General features: G+C 48.3%; 1 protein-coding gene across 1 annotated transcript in view; it reads left to right on the top strand.

Moving 5' to 3' along the window:
- Positions 1 to 6,375: 6,375 nt before the first annotated feature.
- LOC147106439 (protein mono-ADP-ribosyltransferase PARP12) overlaps positions 6,376 to 19,962 on the top strand; it is a 29,115-nt gene continuing 15,528 nt past the window's right edge. Inside the window, exons 1-6 of the mRNA XM_086009596.1 lie at positions 6,376 to 6,493; positions 9,224 to 9,408; positions 12,877 to 13,048; positions 13,911 to 14,058; positions 16,533 to 16,677; positions 18,912 to 19,017. Of these exons, the coding sequence (XP_085865722.1) occupies positions 6,466 to 6,493; positions 9,224 to 9,408; positions 12,877 to 13,048; positions 13,911 to 14,058; positions 16,533 to 16,677; positions 18,912 to 19,017 (784 nt within the window). The 5' untranslated portion in view covers positions 6,376 to 6,465. The remainder of the gene's footprint in view (positions 6,494 to 9,223; positions 9,409 to 12,876; positions 13,049 to 13,910; positions 14,059 to 16,532; positions 16,678 to 18,911; positions 19,018 to 19,962) is intronic.

Here is a 19,962-nt window from a genome sequence, read left to right as displayed (position 1 = left end):
AAAACAGATTATCTGGCCATTATCACATTGCTGTTTGTGGGAGCTTGCTGTGCACAAATTGTCTGCCGTGTTTCCTACATTACAACAGTGACTACAATTCAAAAGTATTTAATTGGCTGTAAAGCATTTTGAGATGCCCTGAGGTTGTGAAAGGCGCTATAGAAATGCAAGTTCTTTCTTTAATATCCTGGGAGAGGAGGAAAACCTGGAAAATTCCTCTCTGGCCCCTTCAGGTGATCAAAACTGGTGCAGGAGGCCACACGGACCCTGACTTATATGACTTGGTACCTACCTCTTGTGCGAGGTGATCTCTGCCCCGGCCAAGAGCCAGTCCAGCTCTCTGGAAGGGGTTCAGTGAATCAGCATTCACCGCACTAGACGGCAGCTTGTTGCACAGGTCCGCTATCCTCTGGGAAATGAAGACACACCCAACCGCCAACCTAGTTCTGCCCTTGGATAACTTATAACCGGAACACCTGGTCCTCTGCAACCTACCCGATTGAAATAGTTTGTCAATGTGGATACAATCTAGTCCTGGGGTCCCAGTTATAAGTTATCCAAGGGCAGAACTAGGTTGGCCCCAACTATTTACAATCTACATTAATGACTTGGATGAAGGGACCGAGTGTAATGTAGCCAAGTTTGCGGATGATACAAAGACGGGTGGGAAAGCAAGTTGTGCAGCGGACTCAAAGAACCTGCAAAGGGATATAGACAGGCTAAGTGAGTGGGCAAACATTTGGCAGATGGAGTATAATGTGGGAAAGTGCGAGGTTATCCACTTTGGCAGGAAAAATAAAAAAGCAAACTATTATTTAAATGGAGAGAGATTACAAAATGCTACAGTTCAGAGGGACCTGGGGGTCCTTGTGCATGAAACACAAAAAGTTAGCATGCAGGTACAGCAAGTAATCAAAAAGGCAAATGGAATGTTGGCCTTTATTTCAAGGGGGTGGAGTATAAAAGCAGGGAAGTCCTGCTACAACAGTACAGGGTATTGGTGAGACCACACCTGGAGTACTGCGTACAGTTTTGGTCTCCTTATTTAAGGAAGGATATACTTGCATTGGAGGCAGTTCAAAGACGATTCACTAGGTTAATTCCTGAGATGAGGGGTTTGACTTATGAGGAAAGGTTGAGCAGGCTGGGCCTATACTCATTAGAGAGGTGATCTTATCGAAACATATAAGATACTGAGGGGGCTCGACAAGGTAGATGCAGAGAGGATGTTTCCCCTTGTGGGGAAATCTAGAACTCGGGGGCACAGTTTTAGAATAAAGAGTCGCCCTTTTAGAACTGAGATGAGGAGGAATTTCATCTCTCAGAGGGTCGTAAATCTGTGGAATTCTCTGCCCCAGAGAGCGGTGGAGGCTGGGTCATTAAATACATTTAAGGTGGAGATAGACAGAGTTTTGCAAGATAAGGGAGTGAAGGGTTATGGGGAGCGGGCTGGGAAGTGGCTTTGAGCCCAAGATCAGATCAGCCATGATCTTATTGAACGGCGGAGCAGGCTCGAGGGGCCAAGTGGCCTATTCCTGCTCCTATTTCTTATGTTCTTATGAATTCCTTCCAGAGAGCTGGACTGGTTCCTGGCCGGGGCAGAGATCACCTCGCACAAGGGGTAGATTGACCTTTGGCATCTGACAGTCCAGCACACACGTGTGTGCATTGACTGTACAGTGTTTTAAATGTTACGTAGTATTACAGAGTACATAGTATTTACAGCACAGAAACAGGCCATTCGGCGCAACTGGTCCATGCTCCACACAAGCCTCCTCTCACCCCATCAACATAACCCTCTATTCCTTTCACCCTCATATGTTTATCCAGCCTCCCCTTAAATGTATCTATACTATTCGCCTCAACCACTCCCTGTGGCAGCGAGTTCCACATTCTCACCACTCTCTGGGTAAAGAAGTTTCTCCTGAATTCCCGATTGGATTTATTGGAGACTATCTTATATTTATGGCCCCTAGTTCTGGTCTCGCCCACAAGTAGAAACATCTTCTCTACATCTACCCTATCGAAACCCTTTCATAATATTAAAGACCTCTATCAGGTCGCCCCTCAGCCTTCTCTTTTCCCGAGAACAGAGCCCCAGCCTTGTTACCATATTTCTTATTAAAATTAAGAACTAAATAGTAGCAATGCCTCGATTTCATCGCACGCTCAGCTGTTTAAAGTAAAGTGTTTTGCTAGTTGCTCTGCATCAGCTTGAACAGGTGTGGCAGGAAACTAGGCCCCATCTTTCTGCCACCACACATATCCTGTGCTCTGCTCCCACCTGCTGGATTCGGAGGGCAGTGCAGCTGATTTCTCCACAATCCGGAGCGCGGGCATTAACAAAATAATGGAGCGTGGGAAATTAAAGAGGGCTGTAGGTCATCTCAACAGCCAGTTGGTGATGGTGTCACCATGTCTGCCAGAGGTAAAGGAGGCAAAGGACTGGGAAAAGGCAGAGCCGAAGGCCAACGTGAAAGGGCATCACCGAACCAGGCATCCGCCAACTGATCTCGCGCTGTCAATCGGATCTCCAGTCTCATCTCCGAGGAGTTACACTGCAGCAACTCGCCAAAGCTTCTTCGGCAGCACCTCCCAAACCCACGCCCTCTACCACCCAGAAGGACGAGGGCAGCAGGTGCAATGGGAACACCACCACCTCCAAGTTCCCCTCCAAGACACACACACCATCCCGACTTGGAAATATATCGGCCATTCCTTCATCGTCATTGGGTCAAAATCCTGGAACTCCTTACCTAGAATCCTAGGGGGAGAAATTCATTATAGCTCTCTGAGAGAGTGCAGGGCTGATCAATCGTGGCAATGAAAATGTTTTAAAAAACAGCACAAAGGGGCGAGAATATTTTTTTGGCCTCCCTGACCACCAATCCCTTTAATTACCGTTCCCCAAGGCCGAGGTCACAACGCCTCCTGCAGCTGCCGTTGCTGACACCCGGCGATGCTGCAGGGGGCGGAAGCGAATTTAGGATCCGGGGCGGTAACGGTGCGATGACGTCACGATCTCCAGGGCGCAGGAGATCGAGGCAGTAAGTTTTACCGCCGGTGCTACCACCGCCCCCATTGAATTTTGCGGGAGTTGTTTCTTTGGCCGTGCCCGGTTGGTAAGTCGTTATCGCCCCCTGGAGGCAATAATGGGAGGGGCAGGGGAGGCCAATTTCTAGCCCCTTGAATCTTACAGCACAGAGGGAGGCCATTCGGCCCATTGTTCCTGTGCCGGCTCTTTGAACAAGCTCTCCAATTAGTCCCACTCCCCCTGCTCTTTCCCCAGAGCCCTGCAAATTTCTCCTTTTCAAGTATTTATCCAATTCCCTTTTGAAAGTTACTATTGAATCTGCTTCCACCGCCCTTTCAGGCAGTTCAGTAACAACTCTCTGCATAAAAAAAGGGTGGGAGGTGCCATCTTTCGGATGAGACGTTAAACCGAGGCCCCGTCTGCTCTCTCAGGTGGATGTAAAAAATCCCACGGCACTATTTTGAAGAAGAGCAGGGGGAGTTCTCCCCGGTGTCCTGAAAGGGCGGTGGAAGCAGATTCAATAGTAACTTTCAGAGGGAATTGGATAAATATTGAAAAGGAGAAATTTGCAGCGCTCTGGGGAAAGAGCAGGGGGGAGTGGGACTAATTGGAGAGCGCTTTCAAAGAGCTGGCACAGGCACGATGGGCCGAATGGCCTCCTTCTGTGCTGTAAGATTCTATGATTCTGTGATCCCCATTCATGAACACCTCTCAACAACAACTTGCATTTATATAACACCTTTAACGGTAGAAAAAAATTCCCCTGTCCAACCCTGATTCCCCAGAGCCACCTCCTTCCGTGAGCAGTGGGCATCACAGGGTCGGGAATGATATTGGGCCAGATTGTACTGCAGTAAAGCATCTAACAGCGTCTGCCGTTAGTTAGACTTGTCCCTTCACGCTTCAGCTCAAAACAATTTTGCTGAAAGTGCGAGCTGCTAACGTCACAGCGAGGGAAACAGGGCATCTGGGACCCGAGTGAACAGGGCAACCAAGAGGGCATCTACATCACCAATGAGATTGAAGGAATGGGAAATAAACACTGAGAAGAAAGTGTAAATTAAAGTGGGCGAATTCAATGTCAAATCAGGTACAGAAAGAGAAATAAAGAGAGGGAATGAAAGATCGGATTAAGAGAGAGAGAAAAGAGTCAGAATGGAAAAGTTAAAAAAATTAATTTGACATTTTTTAAAACTCCAACAACAATGAATAACTGAAGGAATGAGACTCCACACTTGTAATAGTTAATTGTCAGTGCCAGAGAGATGGATTGGCAGTCATTAACAATGATCACATTGTTAACAGGGTACTTACACTCGTAATGACAAGACTTAACTTTCAGCGCGAGCTTAGTCCGTATCTACCGCACAAATACAGCAACTTCACGCCATTCGGTGCCTTTCAATGGTGAGACAGACAGCGAGATGCCATTTTCGCAAAGCTAATGGCAGAGTGACGCATCTCGGAGAGCAGCTTTTGGTTTTCCGCGTTTAACCACGTATCTGCTCGTAGTCTGAAGTTGGGCACCATTTACCCATAAATAAGGTGAGCACCAATTAACCTCACCGTTATTTTAATAGCAAAATCTGGCCTGTTATAATTTAATTGTTATTTTTGCGCTGTTGCTCCAATTGGGCATGTCTACTTATTTTGAACCCATTGTTTGGTTATTGCACTCGTGGTGACCCAGGGTGTTCGTTATAACAATTTTATGAAAGAAAGACTTGCATTTCTACAGCGCCTTTCAGGACCACTGGACGCCCCAAAACGCTTTACAACCAATGAAGTACTTTTTTGAAGTAGTCACTGTTGTAATGTAGGAAATGCAGCAGCCAACTTGCACACAGCAAGCTCCCACAAACAACGATGTGATAATGACCTGAGAATCTGTTTTAGTGATGTTGATTGAGGGATAAATATTGGCCAGGACACCGGGGAGAACTCCCCCGCTCTTCTTCAAAATAATTTTACATCCACCTGAGAGAGCAGACAGAGCCTCGGTTTAATGTCTCATCCAAAAGACAGCACCCTCCGACAGTGCAGCGCTCCCTCAGTACCACCCCTCTGACAGTGAGGTGCTCCCTCAGTACTACCCCTCCGACAGTGCGGCGCTCCCTCAGTACTGCCCCTCCGACAGTGCAGTGCTCCCTCAATACTGCCCCTCCGACAGTGCGGTGCTCCCTCAGTACCACCCCTCCGACAGTGCGGTGCTCCCTCAGTACTGCTCCTCTGACAGTGCGGCGCTCCCTCAGTACTGCCCCTCCGACAGTGCGGCGCTCCCTCAGTACTGCCCCTCCGACACTGAGGTGCTCCCTCAGTACTGCCCCTCCGACAGTGCGGCGCTCCCTCAGTACTGACCCTCCGACAGTGCAGCGCTCCCTCAGTACTGCCCCTCCGACAGTGCGGCGCTCCCTCAGTACTGACCCTCCAACAGTGCAGCGCTCCCTCAGTACTACCCCTCCGACAGTGCAGCACTCCCTCAGTACTACCCCTGCGACAGTGCAGCACTCCCTCAGTACTACCCCTCCGACAGTGCAGCACTCCCTCAGTACTACCCCTCCAACAGTGCAGCGCTCCCTCAGTACTACCCCTCCGACAGTGCAGCACTCCCTCAGTATTACCCCTCCGACAGTGCAGCGCTCCCTCAGTACTGCCCCTCCGACACTGAGGTGCTCCCTCAGTACTGCCCCTCCGACAGTGCGGCGCTCCCTCAGTACTGCCCCTCCGACAGTGCGGCGCTCCCTCAGTACTGCCCCTCCGACAGTGAGGCGCTCCCTCAGTACTGCCCCTCCGACAGTGCGGCGCTCCCTCAGTACTGACCCTCCGACAGTGCAGCGCTCCCTCAGTACTGCCCCTCCGATAGTGCGGCGCTCCCTCAGTACTGCCCCTCCGACAGTGCAGCGCTCCCTCAGTACTACCCCTCCGACAGTGCAGCACTCCCTCAGTACTACCCCTCCGACAGTGCAGCACTCCCTCAGTACTACCCCTCCGACAGTGCAGCACTCCCTCAGTACTACCCCTCCAACAGTGCAGCACTCCCTCAGTACTACCCCTCCAACAGTGCAGCACTCCCTCAGTACTTCACTGGGAGTGTCAACTAGATTTTTTTGTGTTCAAAGTCTCTGGAGTGGGACTTGAACCCACAACCTTCAGACTCAGAGGTGAGGGGTGCTACCCAGTGAGCCACGGCTGACAATGTCCCTGTTTGGGTTAACTGAAGTGTAACCACGGCAGTTCAAATAAAAATATGACCTTCTACGGTCTCAAAAATTCACCCTGACGTCTTTATCTGGAGCTCCCTGGTGACATCCCATTGGCGCTCGGCGCTCCGCCCTCGCAGTTTGGTTGGGTGTCAACTTTTGAGAAGATAACTCGCAACTCAGGCGGAAGCGGCTTTGCAGGGAGGGGGAAAGCGTCCTGAGGAGGTCGGCATGGCCTCGAACGTGGAAGCAGCTAGCGGTGAGTGGAGTTGAGGGGGTTCCATCCCCACATTCTCACTTGGGGCAATGGGGAGCAAATCTGACCTGATGTTAATTACAGGCCAGCGACCAGTGTCCCCCCTACCCTGCTCACGGGCTCCGAGGCTCGTTTCAGTGACTTGGGGTTTATCACCGATTGAACCTTGGGGCTGTCAGACCAGGGGAGGGGAGCTCATTCCTGGTCCCACCCCATTTGGAGGGTTGGACTGGGCTGGGGCGACGTGAAGATCCCCTTTTCACTCTGTGTCTCTCTCTCTTTCTCTCTGAGCAGTCAGTTGACCAATTGGTCTCTTCCCCCCACCCCGGGGTCCCTGTTCCAACCTTGCCCCAAGTTATCCACCACACTCAGAGAGGGGTTTATCCAGACTTCCCCTCTCCTCCACTCCCACAACGAGAAACGAAAGTGATAGCACATTGTTGAGCTGACAGACTCGCCCGCAGACAAGGCTTATTTATTCTCACTGCCTCCGTGTTATTTATTTTACATGGAATGTACAGCACAGAAACAGGCCATTCGGCCCAACTGGTCCATGCTGGTGTTTCTGCTCCACTCCAGCCTCTTCCCACCCCTCTTCATCTCACCCATTCATTCACTTTTGCTTCAGTATTTACCAGGGAGATAAAACAGGCGGACATGACATCAGATATGAGATTAGTAATGAGATAACTGCATTTAAAATAAAAAGAGGGGATATATTAAATAAACTAATCAAACTCAAAGAGGATAAAACCTGGATGGATTGCATCCACGCATCTTAAAATGAATCTAGTGAAGAGCTAGCAGAGGCATTACTACACATATTTAATAATTCATTAGAAAAAGGTGTTGTGCCAGAGGACTGGCGGATAGCTAACGTAATACCTGTATTTAAGAAGGGGGATAGAACATGTCCAGGGAACAATAGACCGGTCAGCTTAACATAGGTGGCCGGAAAAATAATGGAATCCCTACTAAAGGAGATAATAGAAGAACATCTAAAAACCAAAAATAAAATAATGAATAGTCAGCATGGATTTCAAAAGGGAAGATTGGAGGAGGCGAGTTGACTGGTTGGGCCGAATGGCCTGTTTCTGTGCTATCTATCCTATGTCATCCTATGTAAGAATATCCTTCTATTCCTTTCTCCCTCGTGCACTTATCTAGCTTCCCCCTTTAATACAACTTTATAATTGACAATATTGACTTTTTTTTATTGTAAATGAAAAAGGTTTCCAATATGAATTTAAAATGAGAGGAGGGAAGGGGTGTATATAGAGAGAGAGACAGAGTAGGGGAGAGCAAGAGAGGGGAGAAACAGAAAGACAGATTGTGTGACATAACGAGACACACCGAGGGAGAGAGAGAAAGGAGAAAGACAAAAAGGGAGAGAAAGTGCAAGGGACAGCATGAAAAAGAGAGAATGGGAAGAGAGAGACATAGAGATGTGGCACTGACTTGCGTTTAGCAAGTCTCTCGAACGAAGGGCTTCCCCTACAAGGAATTACTTGCAAGTGCAATGACTTGTTACACAGGCAAAAAGCAGCAGCCGTTTTGTGCGTAGCAAGATCTCACAGAAAGCTATCGTGACTGGCTTGCTTCATGGTGTTTTAACAAAAATGTGCAGAGAGGAATTCCGTGTGAGTGGAGAAGGTCTAATGCTTCTTAGATACCCGTCTCACCCCAAGAGTGCTCCTGGATGGCTCGAGGGGCTCAGAAAGATGTTGATTAAGATACAAGGAGCATGGGCTCCCAATTGTTGTGTCGCGTCAGAACACCTCAATTATAAAATTCTCATCCTTGTTTTCCAATCCCTCCATGGCCTTTCCCTATCTCTGTAATCTCCTCCAGCTCTACAACCCTCCGAGATATCTGCGCTGCTCCAATTCTGTCCTCATTGGCATCGCTGATTTTCTTCGCTCCACCATTGGTGGCCGTGCCTTCAGCTGCCTGGGCCCTAAGCTCTGGAATTCCCTCCCTAAACCTCTCCACCTCGCTACCTCTCCTCCTTTAAGACGCTCCTTAAAACCTACCTCTTTGACCAAGCTTTTGGTCACCTGCCCTAATATCTCCTTATGTGGCTCGGTGTCAAATTTTGCTTGTTAGCTCTCCAGTGAAGCGCCTTGGGACGTTTTAGTACATTAAAGGCACTATATAAACACACGTTGTTGTTGATGTTGTTTGCAAAACACTTTGGGGCGTCCTGAGGTGGTGATAAGGCGCTATATCAATGCAGGTTCTTTTGGTGTCAGCCATGGCTCAGTTGGTAGCACTCTTGCCTCTGAGTCAGAAGTTCATGGGTTCAAGTCCCACTCCAGAGACAAGAGCACATAATCCAGGCTGACACTCCCAGTGCCAGTACTGAGGGAGCGCTGCACTGTCAGAGATGCCGGCTTGTGGATGAGACGTTAAACCGAGGCCCCGTCTACTCTCTCAGGTGGATGTAAAAGATCCCACAGCACTATTACAAAGAAGAGCAGAGGAGTTCTCCCTGGTGTCCTGGGCCAATATTTATCCCTCAACCAAAATCAATAAAAGAGATTATCTGGTCATTATCACATTGCTGTTTGTGGGAGCTTGCTGTGCGCAAATTGGCTGCCGCGTTTTTTACATTACAACAGTGACGACGCATCAAAAAATACGTCATTGGCTGTAAAGAGATTTGAGATGTCCTAAGGTCATGAAAGGTGCTATATAAATGCAAGTCTTTCTTTCTTCTATCTTTCACCCCAGAGGAAGGCAGCTATAGCGATTGCAGTGATGATGATGATTGTAGTGCCGACAGCGACGGCATCGATGACAGCGACGACAGCGATGAAGATCTGAGTGGAAGTGATACGGACAGCTCTGCTGAAGGAACGCTTGATGAAGAAAGATACAAACAGAGTAGGACAAGGAGAGCAGAGACCAACATCCAGGTACGTGCCTAATACAAAGAATAATGTTGTCAAATGAGGAGGGGCAACAAACATAATAGAGCATGAAAGACATGGCAGCCCCATGAGATGATGAAGATGGAGAATTTGGTTCATTAGAATACACACAAATTAACCAAATTGTAAAATGAGCACATATTGATAGGAATTGACATTGCAATTGCGCATGAACTTTATTTTTCTCCCCCTTCCCTCCATCTCTGGGTTGAAGATTATTTCACCAGCAGCAGCTCTTCACTTAGTCACCCAAGTGACCATCGGTCACCTGCGAGCTTGCACAGTGAGTGCCCTGGAGATAACTGAGCCACTGGTTGAGCTCCATCTATGTCCGCACATACACACTCCCAGCAGGAGTCGCTGGGCAGCGATCAGGAGTAGAAATGGTGGTCCCACCACTAGCCCAGGAACAATGAGGCCCACTGCCACTCTGATGCCAAACCTTCAAGGTTTCTCAATTCAAAGAACTCAGAGCCATAAATATAAGACAGTCACTAATAAATCCAATCAGGAATTCAGGAGAAACTTCTTTACCCAGAGAGTGGTTAGAACCCGTACCACAGGGAGTGGTGGAGGCGAATAGCAGAGGTGAATTTAAGGGGAAGCTAGATAAGCACATGAGGGAGAAAGGAATAGAAGGATATGTTGATGGGGTGAGATGAAGAGGGGTGGGAGGAGGCTCATAAACACTGGCACAGACCAGTTGGGCCGAATGGCCTGTTTGTGTGCTGCACATTCTATGATTGGAGTGTAGGTGATAGAAATTAGATCATAAAAGCATTATCTTAATCAAAATCACATGCAAACACACTGTCTCCCTCTTACCTCCGTTTCTCTTCACCTCATGTTTGATTCCACTTGTCCTTTTTATTGGGTGACTTCACCGATCCCGCACTCCCAGTGGAAGCAGCACTGAAGAGCACGGGTCAAGGAATCAACACTGCAGTGCCATAAAAACCTAAGAAATAGGAGCAGGAATCGGCCATTCGGCCCCTCGAGCCTGTTCCACCATTCAATGAGATCATGGCTGATCATCTACCTCAACTCCACCTTCCCGCACTATTCCCATATCCCTTGATTCTCTTAATATTCAAAAATTGTCTTGAATATACTCAGCCTCCACAGCCCTCTGAGGTAGAGAATTCCAAAGATTCACCACCCTCTGAGTGAAGAAATTTCTCCTCATCTCAGCCCTAAATGGCCGACCCCTTATTCTGAGACACTGACCCCTGGTTCTAGAATCCCCAGCCAGGGGAAACATCCTCCCTGCATCTACCCTGTCAAGCCCCTTAGGAATTTTATCTTCTTCTCCTTAGGCAGTCCCTCGGAACCGAGGATGACTTGCTTCCACATTAAAAATGAGTTCTCAGGTGACTGATGAGTCCAATGCGGGACCTACAGTCTCTGTCACAGGTGGGGCAGACGGTGGTTGAAGGGGCGGGTGGGTGGGGTGCTTGGGTTGACGTGCGCTCCTTGCACTGCCTGCGCTTGGCTTCCGCTTGCTCCCAGCGAAGAGACTCGAGGTGTTCGGCGCCTTCCCGGATGCTTCTCCTCCACTTTGTGTGGTCTTGGGCCAGGGATTCCCAGGTGTCGATGGGGATGTTACACTTTTTCAAGGAGGCTTTGAGGGGGTCCTTGAAGCATTTCCTCTGCCCACCTGGGGCTCTCTTGATATGTTATAATTTTATACGTTTTCAATGGGATCACCTCATTCGTCTAAACTCTAGGGAATATAAGCCTAGTCATGGCCCTATCTCCAAGCCACCTTCCCTTTGAGAGCAGCTCCCTGCTGAGAGGCTGGATCCATAAGTTTACTCTGATGTGTAGACCCCATTAGAAGGAGCCTGAATAGAATTCGGGGAACAAGAAAGACACAAGTCAGGGCTGACTGCCAATCCCTGCTTGACTAAAGACAGTCCCTGAGACCCCCTTTCAACTCTAAAAATGATCACGAACTAGAGTCTTGGTAACTAAAATAGTTGCTTTTTTTTTACTATTTATTAATTCTAGGGCGTCGCTGGCAAGGCCAACGTTTATTGCCCATCCCCTAGTTGCCTTTGAGAGGATGGTGGTGGGCAATGTTCCTGCTAATTTTTTTTCTGGGTGGAGGGCCCCTTTAAGGAGCTGCGCAGCCCATTCAAATTTCCGCGCAGGCGCGTTTTTTTTCCATTGTGAAGCCGGCAAGTGGCCTGCGCGGGACCTCCAGACTGCTGCGCGGCCGCGCGGCCACGCAGCTTAACGGGGGCATTGGTGGTGGGCCGTCTTCTTGAACCGCTGCGGTCCGTGTGGTGAAGGTACTCCCACAATACCGTTGGGCAGGGAGAATCAGGATTTTGACCCAGCGACGATGAAGGAACGGCCGATATATGTCCAAGTCGGGGTGGTGTGTGGATATATACTTGAAAAGGAAAAATGAGCAGGGCTACGGGGAAACAGCGGGGGGAGTGGGACTAATTGGAGAGCTCGTTCAAAGAGCCAGCACAGGCCCGATGGGCCGAATGGCCCCCTTCTGTGCTGTACAATTCTATGGTTCCACGTTTTTTTTAAATTCATTGATGGGATGTGGGCGCTGCTGGCTAGGCCTGCATTTAGTGCCCATCCCTAATTGCCCTTGAGAAGATGGTGGTGAGCCACCTTCTTGAACCGCTGCAGTCCATATGGTGTAGGTACACCCACAATGCTGTTAGGAAGGGAGTTCCAGGATTTTGGCCCAGCGACAGTGAAGGAACGGCGATACAGGTCCAAGTCAGGATGGTGAGTGGCTTGGAGGGGAACTTGTAGGTGGTGATGTTCCCATGTGTCTGCTGCCCTTGTCCTTCTAAGTGGTAGAGGTCGCGGGTTTGGAAGGTGCTGTTGAAGGAGCTTTGGCGAGTTGCTGCAGTGCATCTTGTAGATGGTACACACTGCAGCCACAGTGTGCCGGTGGTGGAGGGAGTGAATGTTGAAGGTGGTGGATGAAGTGCCAATCAAGTGGGCTGCTTTATCCTGAATGGTGTCGAGCTTCTTGAATGTTGTTGGAGCTGCACTCATCCAGGCAAGTGGAGAGTATTCCATCACACTCCTTACTTGTGCCTTGTAGATGGTGGAAAGGCTTTGGGGAGTCAGGAGGTGAGACACTCGCCACAGAATTCCCAGCCTCTGGCCTGCTCTTGTAGCCACAGTATTTATATGGCTGGTCCAGTTCAGTTTCTGATCAATGGTAACCCCCAGGATGTTGATGGTGGGGGATTCAGCGATGGTAATGCCATTGAATGTCAAGGGGAGATTCTCCAATTGGCCCTCATAATTCAGACCTGTAACATTACTGTGAAGCCTCGTGGCTCTCCCTGTCTTGTCTCCAGAACTTGAGCATTTCCCCTGCCTCTCAGTGGCCTGAATTGGACACCCTGAAAAATCTAGTTAGCAATCTTCATCAAAGCACATCTTAACTGCAGTACTTCTCTGTCCTTCCAGCCGTGCAAATATTACAACCAAAGTAAATGCAAGGACAGGAACTGCGCGTACCTGCACGTTTGCAAGTATTACTTCAAGGGAAACTGCAAGTATGGGGCAAATTGTAGACTGAGCCACACGATGAGTTCTAACACTGAATCCTCCTCGTCATCGGATCAAGACACACCAACAAGTGAGGTTCTGTTTATTTATTAAGAAGAGGATGGTGCTATCGAAATTGTCAGTGGTGACATTTGTAAAGATTCTCATCCTTGTTTTCAAATCCCTCCATGGCCTCGCCTCTCCCGATCTCTGTAACCCCCTCCAGTCCCACAACCCATCGAGATCTCTGCGCTCCTCCAATTCTGGCCTCTTGCGCATCCCTGATTATCATCGCTCCACCATTGGTGGCCGTGCCTTCAGCTGCCTGGGCCCTAATCTCTGGAATTCCCTCCCTAAACCTCTCCGCCTCTCTTTCCTCCTTTTAAGAGGCTCCTTAAAACCTACCTCTTTGACCAAGCTTTTGGTCACCTGTCCTAATATCTCCTTATGTGGCTCGCTGTCAAATTTTGTTCAATAATTTTCTTCTGTGCAGCGTCTTTGGTGCAAGACAACAGGAGATGGTAATCAGATAAGTAAAGAAACAAAAGATGGGTCTAGAGGAGGTGTAAATGGCAACAGCAGAATCATTACCTGTGCCTGCTGTCTGAAAAAATGGGAGCAGAGGTTATGATCTGAAATTGTTGAACTCAGTGTTGAGTCCAGAAGGCTGTAAAGTGCCTAATCGAAAAATGAGGTGCTGTTCCTCGAGCTTCAAGGGAAACTGCAAGTATGGGTCAAATTGTGTAAGAGGCCGAGGTCAGAGTGGGAGTGGGATGGAGAATTAAAATGACAAGCGACCGGAAGCCCAGGGTCACGCTTGTGGACTGAACGGAGGTGTTCGGCAAAGCGATCATCCAATCTGCGTTGGGTCTCCCCATAACTGGCAAGTTGTGCAACTGCAAAGTGCTTTTATTATTCTTGTTTTTTCTTCTCCGCATTTTCACAATCAACAGAAACAAAGAGACGGCCTGCAGCAAAGCATTACCAGTGGCAGATTAAGGACGATAAAGGATGGAGTGATATCAAATCCGACTACATTATAGAGGCTCAGTATTCACTGCCTTGGGCAAAAGGCATCAAACTTTACAATTCAAGATATGGGTGAGCTGTTCGAAACTTACAAGGTTTATCAAATACCACAGCAGGGGAGTAAAGGAATAGATTGTAATCCAGGAAAGGTATCTAAAATAGACATCCACAAGCATCTAAGCTCGGCCGAGGCCCAGCTATCTTCAGCTGCTTCATCGATGACCTTCCCTCCACCATAAGGTCAGAAGTGAGGCTGTACACTGATGATTGCACAGTGTTCATCTCCATTCGCAACTCCTCAGATAATGAAGCAGTCCGTGCCTGCAGGCAGCACGACCCGGGCAACATCCAGGCGCGGGCTGATAAGTGGCAGGTCACATTCGCGCCACACAGAAAAGGATGCAAGAGTTTGGTGGGAGTTGTCTGCAGCCCTCCAGATAGCAGCGATAAAAGTAGTGGGATACATAAACACGGAGATCAGAGAAACCCGTTGCAAAAACACAGTGGTTACAATTTAATATTCAGAGACTGGGGAAAAGCAGAACAGCTCGAGTCTCAAAGGCAGCAAATTTTCTGAGTGTATTCAGGACGGTTTTCTGGAACAATATGTTCTTGAACCCACAAGACAACAGGCCAGCTTAGATTTAGTAATGAGTAATGCGCCTGAAGTAGTCAATAATCTAATGGGTAAGGGAACACCTAGCTAAGGGTGACCATAATATGATAGAATTCGATATTCGGTTTGAGGGAAGAGGGTGAGTCACGAACCAAGGTTTTAAGTTTAGGTAAGGCTGACTTTGGAGGGATGAGGCAGGAATTGACCACAATAGACTGGGCAGAACTATTAATGGATAAAACTACTGATGAGCAGTCATGGGAGGTCCAGGACCCCATGGTTTCCACCTCCGTGTATTTAAAAGGTGAGGAAATTGTTGAATGGCTTCCTCCTGTTCCTGTTTTCCTTCTTATTTTCCACACAAGTGGCAGGCAATGACTATCTCCAACAAAGGAGAGTCTAACCAGCTCCTCTTGACATTCAACAGCATTACCATCGCCTAAACCCCAGCCATCAACATCCTAGGGGGTCACCATTGACCAGAAACTCAACTGGACCAGCCACGTAAATGCCATGGCTACTAGGGTAGGTCTGAGGCTGGGTAATCTGTTGCAAGTGCCTCACCTTCTCGCCCCCCCCAAAGTTTCTCCACTACTGACGAGGCACAAGTCAGGAGTGTGATGGAATACTCTCCACTCGCCTGGATGAGTGCAGCTCCAACAACATTCAAGCTCGACACCACCCAGGACAAAGCAGCCCGCTTGATCGGCACCCCATCCAGTGGCTTAAGCATCCACTCCCTCCACCATCGACGCACCGTGGCTGCAGTGTATACTACCCACAGGATGCACTGCAGCAACTCGCCAAGGTTTTTTCAACAGCGCCCCCCCCCCCCCCCCCTGCAAAACCCGCATCCTCCACCACCCAGAGGAACAAGGGCAGCAGGTACCTGGGAACACCATCACCTCCAAGTTCCCCTCCAAGTCACACACTACCCCGTTGTGGACATATACCACCATTCCTTCATCATCGCTGGGTCAAAATCCTGGAACTCCCTACTTAACAGCACTGTGGGAGCACCTTCACCACACGGACTGCAGCGGTTCAAGAAGAAGGCGGCTCAACACCACCTTCTCGAGGGCAATTAGGGATGGGCAATAAATGCCACCCTTGCCAGCGATGCCCACATCCCGAGAATGAATATATTTTCTCTTCATTCCCAGGCAGGAATCCTACCGATGACATCACTTCCAATACCCTATAGAATAGATAGAATGGAATGACATAGAATAAAATGAGCTAAATATAGAATGATAGATTGATTGAACAAGAGATTCAGATAATTAGAATGATGGAGATATTGATAGAATAAGAGATAGAATAATGGTAAAAGTACTAGAGGAGGCGTGAAGAATTATTTTTTTTTACGCAGCGAGTTGTTGTGATCTGGAACGCGCTGCCTGAAAGGGCGGTGGAAGCAGATTCAATAGTAACTTTCAAAAGGGAATTGGATAAATACTTGAAGGGAAACAGTTTACAGGGTCATGGGAAGGAGCGGGGGAGTGGGATTAATTGGAGAGCTCTACCAAAGAGCTGGCACAGGCACGATGGGCTGAATGGCCTCTTCCTGTGCTGTATCATTCTATATAGATAGATATATAGGATCATGTCTTTTTTACTTTGAAGGTAAAACTCTTCTGTCTCCTCCTGGGCCACACTCCAGCTGAGGGCAAGCAGTCAATTAGCTGCCAGACCCGAGGCAACATCTAGGATGGTTAAGGGAATGTTTCGGGGCCGAGCGTCCTACCACTTTCCCTCTCCCAAGGAGAAGGAACTAGCCTTTCCTTGGCAGCATCATTTGGTGGCGTGGGTGAGATTTGAAGGGATAACTGAACATGCACCCTCTCACTGCACGAGCTAGAACTCACTGTGGCAATTAACCAATGCAATGTACAGGGATTGCAGTCAATGAATATTCTGTATTTTTCAGTCTGATCTCCATTGATTTTAATAAGATGAAAATCCTTGGAAAAGACCTCCAAGTTCAACGTAAGACCTTTTCTAATTCCCCAAACAATGATGTGTGGCTCTGGTATTATCGTAAGAAGCTCAAATGGAAACAATTTTCAACAAAGGTACGAGTTCAAGTCTATCTCCAGCCAAGTCATGTTTTAACTTCTACCATTGCTGAAGCCCTCGTTCGTGTGTTTGTCACTTTCAGCCTCAACTTCTCCAACACTCTCCCCATTGGCCTCCTACGCTGCACCCTACGCAAACTCCAACATGTCCAAAAGCACCATCGCCTGCATCCTACCCCGCACTGTGTCCTGCTCTCCTATTGCTCCTCCCCTCACCACTCTCCACTGCCGCGCATTCCCCCACGCATCGAATTCAAAAACCCTCGTCGTCGATGAAAGCAAGAACTTGCATTTATGTAGCGCCTTTGACATCCTCGGGACAGCCCTGTTTTAATCACTGTTGTTATGTAGGAAACGCGGCAGCCAATTTGCGCACAGCAAGGTTCCGCAAAACACCAAGAGATAATTGACCAGACAATCTGATTTTTTGGTGGTGTTATGTTGAGGGAAACATTTTGCTCAGGACACCAGGGGGAGAACTCGTCTGCTTTTCTTAAAAAAAAAAGTACGATGGGATCTTTCACGTCCAGATGGGGCCTCGGGTTAACCTCACCCATAGGACGGCCTCCGACAGAGCAATGGAGCCTCCCTCAGTACTGGCACTGGGAGCGTCGGCCTAGATTTTTGTGCTCAAGTCCCTGGAGTAGGACCTGAACCCACAACCTTTGGACCCAGAGGCGAGAGTGCTGCCCACTGAGCCACGGTTAACACCAGGCATAAAGTCCTCTGGAGCCGAGCTCTGAAACCATCGCCAGCCCGATATGCCTCTCTTCTGTTTCTCGTCTTCTTTGCATCTCCCATTCCATCATTGCTGCCAGAGCGTTCAGATCAATGTTCCGGGGGTCCCGCGTAGCTGGTGAGCTGGCTTTTAAATTGAATAAAATGTGCGGCGCAGTCCATTAAAGGACCTGTGTAGCCCAAAATAAATCACGGGGAGAATAGCTTCAGATTTCTGGGTCCTGCACACTAGAACGTTCCCCCCCATTTCCCGCCTCCCCCGCCCTCTCCCATTAGCTCTCTCCAAATGTGCCTCAGTGATAGCACAGCATTAAAGCTAGCCCATTTAGGAGTGAAATCAGGAAGCACTTCTTCACACAAAGGCTAGTGGAAATCTGGAACTCTCTCCCCCAAAGGCTGTGGATGCTGGAGGTCAGCTGAAACTTTCAAGATTGAGATCGATAAATTTTGTTGGGAAAGGGTATTGGGAGCAAAGGCGGGTAAATGGAGTTCGGCTGCAGATCAGCCGCAATCTAGTTGAATGGTGCAGCAGGTTCGAGGGGCTGAATGGCCTCCTCCTGTTTCTGATGGCAAATGGATTTCAATGTAAGCAAATGTGAGGTCATCCACTTTGGACCGTAAAGGATGGAACAGGATACCTTCTAAATGGTGAAAGGCTAAACACAGCGGAGGTCCAAAGAGACTGGGGGGGGGGGGGGGGGGGGTCCAGGTACATCGATCATTAAACTGTCATGGACAGGTACAGAAAATAATCAAAAGGGCTAATGGGATGCTGGCCTTTATATGTAGAGGACTAGAATACAAGGGGGTAGAAGTTTTGCTGCAGTTGCACAAAGCCCTGGTTAGACCACACCTGGAGCACTGTGAGCAGTTCTGGGCACCACACCTTAGGAAGGATCTATTGGCCTTGGAGGGAGTGCAGCGTAGGTTTACCAGAATGATACCCGGACTTCAAGGGTTAAGTTACAAGGAGAGATTACACAAACTAGGGTTGTATTCCCTAGAATTTAGAAGGTTAAGGGGTGATCTGATCAAAGTTTTCAAGATATTAAGGGGAACAGATAGGGTAGAGAGAGAGAGAAACTATTTTCGCTGGTTGGGGAGTCTAGGACTAGGGGGCATAGTCTTAAAAATTAGAGCCAGACCTTTCAGGAGTGAAGTTGGGAAACACTTCTACACACAAAGGGTGGTAGAAGTTTGGAACACTTCCACAAACGGCAGTTGATGCCAGATCAATTGTTAATTTTAAATCGGAGATTGATAGCTTTCTGTTAACCAAAGGTATTAAAGGATATGGGCCAAAGGCGTGTATATGGTGTTAGGTCGCAGATCAGCCATGATCTCATTGAATGGTGGAGCAGGCTCAAGGGGCTGAATGGCCCCCTCCTGCTCCTAATGTTCCTATTTTCTTGGCTGAATCTATGTTGTGGTGCATCACAGCTGACACACTTGTACTTAATTAGTGTAATTGTTCTGTGCCTCTTTATTAATAGGGTAACACCATCAGAAGTGCTGACATTGAGTGTGAGTACCGGTTGAATATGCACAAATTCATCCAGATTTCACTGAATCAAAAATCTTACAAGATTTGCTTTCACGGTAAGTTTGCGTAGCGTGCCTTGAAATTCAGCTTGGTGGATGGATAGAAATAGAAATTGGGGTTACGGTAGTGTGGTGCTAATGTTACTGGACTAATAATCCAGAAAAACACGCGTTCAAATCCCAACATGGCAGTTTGAGAATTCAAATTCAGTTTTAAGAATTTTTAGATTGAGTAGATTGGGCCTATACTCTCTGGAGTTTAGAAGAATGAGAGGTGATCTCATTCAAACATATAAAATTCTTAGAGGGCTTGACGGGGTAGATGCTGAGAGGTTGTTTCCCCCTGGCTGGAGAGTCTAGAACTAGGGGCCATAGTCTCAGGATAAGGGGTCGGCCATTTAGGACCAAGATGAGGAGGAATTTCTTCACTCAGAGGGTGGTGAATCTTTGGAATTCTCTGCCCCAGAGGGCTGTGGAGGCTCAGTCGTTGAGTATATTCAGGGCTGAGATCGATAGATTTTTGGGCGCTGAGGGAATCAGGAATATGGGGATCGGGTGAGAAAGTGGAGTTGAGGTCAAAGATCAGCCATGATCTTATTGAATGGCGGAGCAGGCTCGAGGGGGCCGAATGGCCGACTCCTGCTCCTATTTCTTATGTTCTTATTAACAGTGCACTTGAGACATATGAAACAATTCATGTAGGATTTCCAAATGTGTGCAGATAAAGGTTGTGGATAGCTCAGGCACACTGACGTAATTGGTATTAAATGGGAAGTGTAAAATTATACAGAGAAAGATTTAACTGCATTCCTGCTGCAATTCATTGAGTTTGGTAACACCCTGTCGTACAACCATAGAATCTCACAGCACAGAAGGAGGCCATTCGGCCCATCGTGCCTGTGCCGGCTCTTTATAAGAGCTGTCCAATTAGTCCCACTCCTCCGCTCTTTCCCCAGAGCTGTGCAAAATTTGCTTGTTCAAGTATTTCTCCAATTCCCTTTT

Source organism: Somniosus microcephalus, chromosome 16 (assembly GCF_052327205.1).
Source record: "Somniosus microcephalus isolate GS21.2 chromosome 16, FLI_Smic_1.0, whole genome shotgun sequence".
NCBI lineage: Eukaryota > Metazoa > Chordata > Chondrichthyes > Squaliformes > Somniosidae > Somniosus > Somniosus microcephalus.
This window is presented reverse-complemented; position numbering and strand designations above follow the sequence as displayed.